The following is a 3820-nucleotide window of genomic DNA, read 5'->3' as shown; positions in this document are numbered from 1 at the left end:
ACTCTTTAAAACTTTGCTGAGCAGAGCTTTTGCCGTGTATTTTAGTATGAGTTGTGCCACATTTGCGCTCTCCTTTCTCCTTTGAAAGGAAACAGCACGTTTCATTTTGTGTTGGCCTAGGACCAAAAATATGAAAGCTCCGGCATTGTTATATATTTACTGTAGTTTTACTATGAGTGTTACTATTACGATGACCATGTTGTGTGCATTGCACGAGGTCACAACAACAGAAAGGACTTTGCCTTTATATTGTATATGTATGTACGTAGTGTGTTTGTGTGGAACGAAGTAGCCAAAATGATTACAAAAAAACTAAGAACTGAACAGGGCAGAAATGAAAATAAATACAATTAAATAAAAACATAATGAATACGTTGCATGCGACGTCGCCTTTAAAGCGACAAAGCGTGATTGAGTTCGCTCACGGCTATAGAAACTGTGAGCAGGACACCAGCGTATAAATTTAAATAACGAAATGAATATTTCCATATATATTTACACATACATGAGCATAAATGCGCATATATATTTATGTTAGCGAACATTTTCTCAAGTATGTTATATTAATTGCATATGTAAATGACCCGTAGTATATGAAAAGTGACAAATTTAAAGAAAAGCGAATACCAAAACAACAATTTTAAAATATTGTTTAAAAATAATATATAAAATCGTTAAAATATAAGATAATATTATATACGAGATATAAAACTTTAAATTCAATGTGAAAAGTATGAAAATTTGGGGTTCTTTTACTAAAGAAGTAACCAAAAAGATAGATGAACGTATAGACAATTTTCAAACATATTTATTTAATAGATTACAGACTTAATGAATTTAAATTGTTTGTAAAGTCATGCCCCTATGTCAAAGATCTTGAGCAATCTGTAAAGCTTAATGGGATCAATAAATAGAGTTAAACTCATTTTAAATTAAATTGAAATTTTAACTGAAAATGGTTATAAAAAAAATCTTGGTCCACTTCTTAACATTGGTTCAAGGTACATTAGGTATATTATGAACTATGGACCGAAACATCCGAAACATTCACCCATAGTATCTATTCATGTTCTATGTATGCTAAATTTTCTCTTAATTGTAATTTCGAGATGTAAGAAATTTAACAATAAATTGTCCATTTTTTTAGTTTTGACTTATACATAAATAGAATTTATTTTAACACAAAATAAAATTTTTTTGTTTGTATTTAGTTTTATTATAATTAGCACTAGAAAGTTAAGTAAAATTAAAAAGTTATTAACATAATTATTTACAAAACAAAAAAAAAACAAACCTAAACAAACGCTTATAACAATTTTATATTTAAATTGAATAAATATCTCAGAAGAAAATAACATACATACAGACAAAAATAACATACAAGTAAAGCGACTTTTACTTATTTTTGGTAAGATAATTAGTGGTAAAAACAGATTCCTTTGGGAGTCAATAGGTAACATTAAAAACCAATTAGACTTACGTATCCCAAAAAACTGAATTTGATTAATGATGTAATACTATATATATAATACACTATTATAATATATGTATATATATATATATGTATATATTATTTATTGGAATCCTTCTTATAAAACAAAGGCATTAAAATTAGTCTCAAGAAACTGGTAATACAATTATTACAAGTTTTTCCATATATGTATATATATTATAAAGATGCAATTATTTCCAAAAAACCTTCTCATAAAACAAAGGCTTTTAAATAAACCTCGAAAAAATGTTAATACTACTATTATAAGTGTTTCCAGTATTTCTATAATCTTTTTATAGAAAAAATTTTAAAAATCTTTAAAATGACTATGCATATGGGATTATTTTTTTATTCAAGTCAATTAGTTTTTAAGGTGCATTTAGATTTAGATGTGTAAACAGACTTACTAAACTAACCTCTGATACGGATTATATCCTGAGCCCCCACCTAGTAGAAAATAAATTGAAAGGTATATAAAGTGAAATGTATATAATTTGCTATCGTAATTAAAACTTTTTAACTTGGTGGAATATTTCAGTAGACAATCACTTTATTTTTTTTATGTATCACTTGTTAGACAAAAAAAAAATCAATATTTATATTATAATACAATAATTTCTTTGGACAAATATAAGAATTGTATTATATTTTTACAAATTTAGTGGATCTTGTGGATTTCTGGTTGGTGCATTAAGATAAAGCCAACAACTTGAACGATGGGTATTAGTTTTCTTGTGAACCGCGACCATCACTAATCTAAGCGATCCATCGTTGTTTGCTTCCATTCTTGTATTATTCCGTATGCAGCCATTACGGCATCCATATTTACATCAAATGGATCGGAAACAGAATCTTGTAAGTATTTAAAAACTTCATTTGCCTTCCTGCAATCCGCACACATAAATGTTAAGGTGCCAGAGGAAGATCCACATTTTTTGGACTTATCAACTTGCACACAAATCTCATCCTTTTGTTGTTTATTCTTTTTAGAACTTCTATTTTTCATCCCTCGTCGCGGCCAACAAATCTGCTTGATAGACGTTTTAGAAGACTGTTGGGGACAGTTTTGAGCCTGTAACCTTGTGGTCACCATGATAAAACTATGTGAAATTTTATGTTAAATAAAATTGAAATCACATTGATAATAAATTGAATAAACTTACGTGAGTATTAAAAAAATAATAATTTCGTTTAAATTGAGTTGCTCAAATAAAGCCAACTAATGTTCTCGCCTTTGTGAATTTAAAAAAGTTGCTATTAGTACGTAATGAATTATTACCAACAAACCTTTTATAGATAAGGTCTCACCCATTTGAAGTATACTTGAGTACTAAAGGTTCTATCTCAACTTATAAGATAGCAAAAAAAAATGTAAAAAATAAATGTCGTTACAATAATTTTTTAAGAAATTCAAATTAAAAATCAAAACTAATATAGTTGTCATAATTTTTCTAATATATTAAAAAAATTGTGTCAATAAAATTAAAAAAAAATATACATACTCAGTTATTTTCTTATAAAATGTTAAAATCAAATGAATTGCAGTTTTAACTTGTATAAGAAATAAATTGCTGAGTTTCATTAAAACCACAAACTGCCAGGAGTATTAAATTTTTCTTCAAAGGAAATTGAAAACAGTTTTGAGTGAAATTGGCAGTCATGGAATTCAAAGGAATACAAATGAATGGAAAAAATCTATAACAGCGAAAAATAATTTAAACAAAATAATAAACAGAAACTTCAATCGCTTCTGTAGCTGAGGAAGGAAAAAACTAAACACGGATGACTGAGACTAAGTCTGAAAAATACCACCGATTTCTGCTGAGACCTATTCGTATTCGATACCAAATCGTATTCATGTACGTGAGAATTTCCAGTTAAAATATTTTGAAATAAAATAATCGGAAACATCAAAGCCCAACTTGCCAATGCAAGCGTTCACACAAAACAATAAAATAATCGTATGCGTTAAAGGAAAGAAGGAAGCCATAATACCCTGGGAGGCAATTAAAATAAAATGACATAAAATGGCAAAATTTTAGAATTGAAAATAAAATTTAAACAAGTAGAAATTTAAATAAATTTATTTTCTAGCACAAGGGAAATGAATTCATTTATTGAATAAATGAAGTGATTTCCACAACAAATGTGATGATACATTAAGATAAAGAAAATATTATTTAAGCAACCAATAACGAATGAATATATCATTGAATGAATATATCGCAATAAATTTTCTTAACACAAAAACATATTTTTTTTCAGTATCAAAAACGAAATAAGACGGTGGGTATGCGGGCTATTGTCTTCAAATGTTAAAAGCGCGAC

At 27.6% G+C, this 3820-nt stretch overlaps 1 protein-coding gene across 1 annotated transcript; it reads right to left on the bottom strand.

Moving 5' to 3' along the window:
* Positions 1-2013: 2013 nt before the first annotated feature.
* LOC119683095 lies at positions 2014-2908 on the bottom strand. The gene is made up of 2 exons (XM_038096701.1): positions 2656-2908; positions 2014-2592 (listed from the first exon to the last, which is right to left on the bottom strand). The coding sequence occupies exon 2, from the start codon at positions 2583-2585 to the stop codon at positions 2244-2246; it is 342 nt and encodes a 113-aa protein (XP_037952629.1). The 5' UTR covers positions 2586-2592; positions 2656-2908; the 3' UTR covers positions 2014-2243.
* Positions 2909-3820: the final 912 nt, after the last annotated feature.

The sequence above is a fragment of the Teleopsis dalmanni genome, chromosome 2 (assembly GCF_002237135.1).
Source record: "Teleopsis dalmanni isolate 2A chromosome 2, ASM223713v2, whole genome shotgun sequence".
NCBI lineage: Eukaryota > Metazoa > Arthropoda > Insecta > Diptera > Diopsidae > Teleopsis > Teleopsis dalmanni.
The sequence above is the reverse complement of the archived record's forward strand: the minus strand, read 5'-3'. Positions and strand labels throughout refer to the sequence as shown.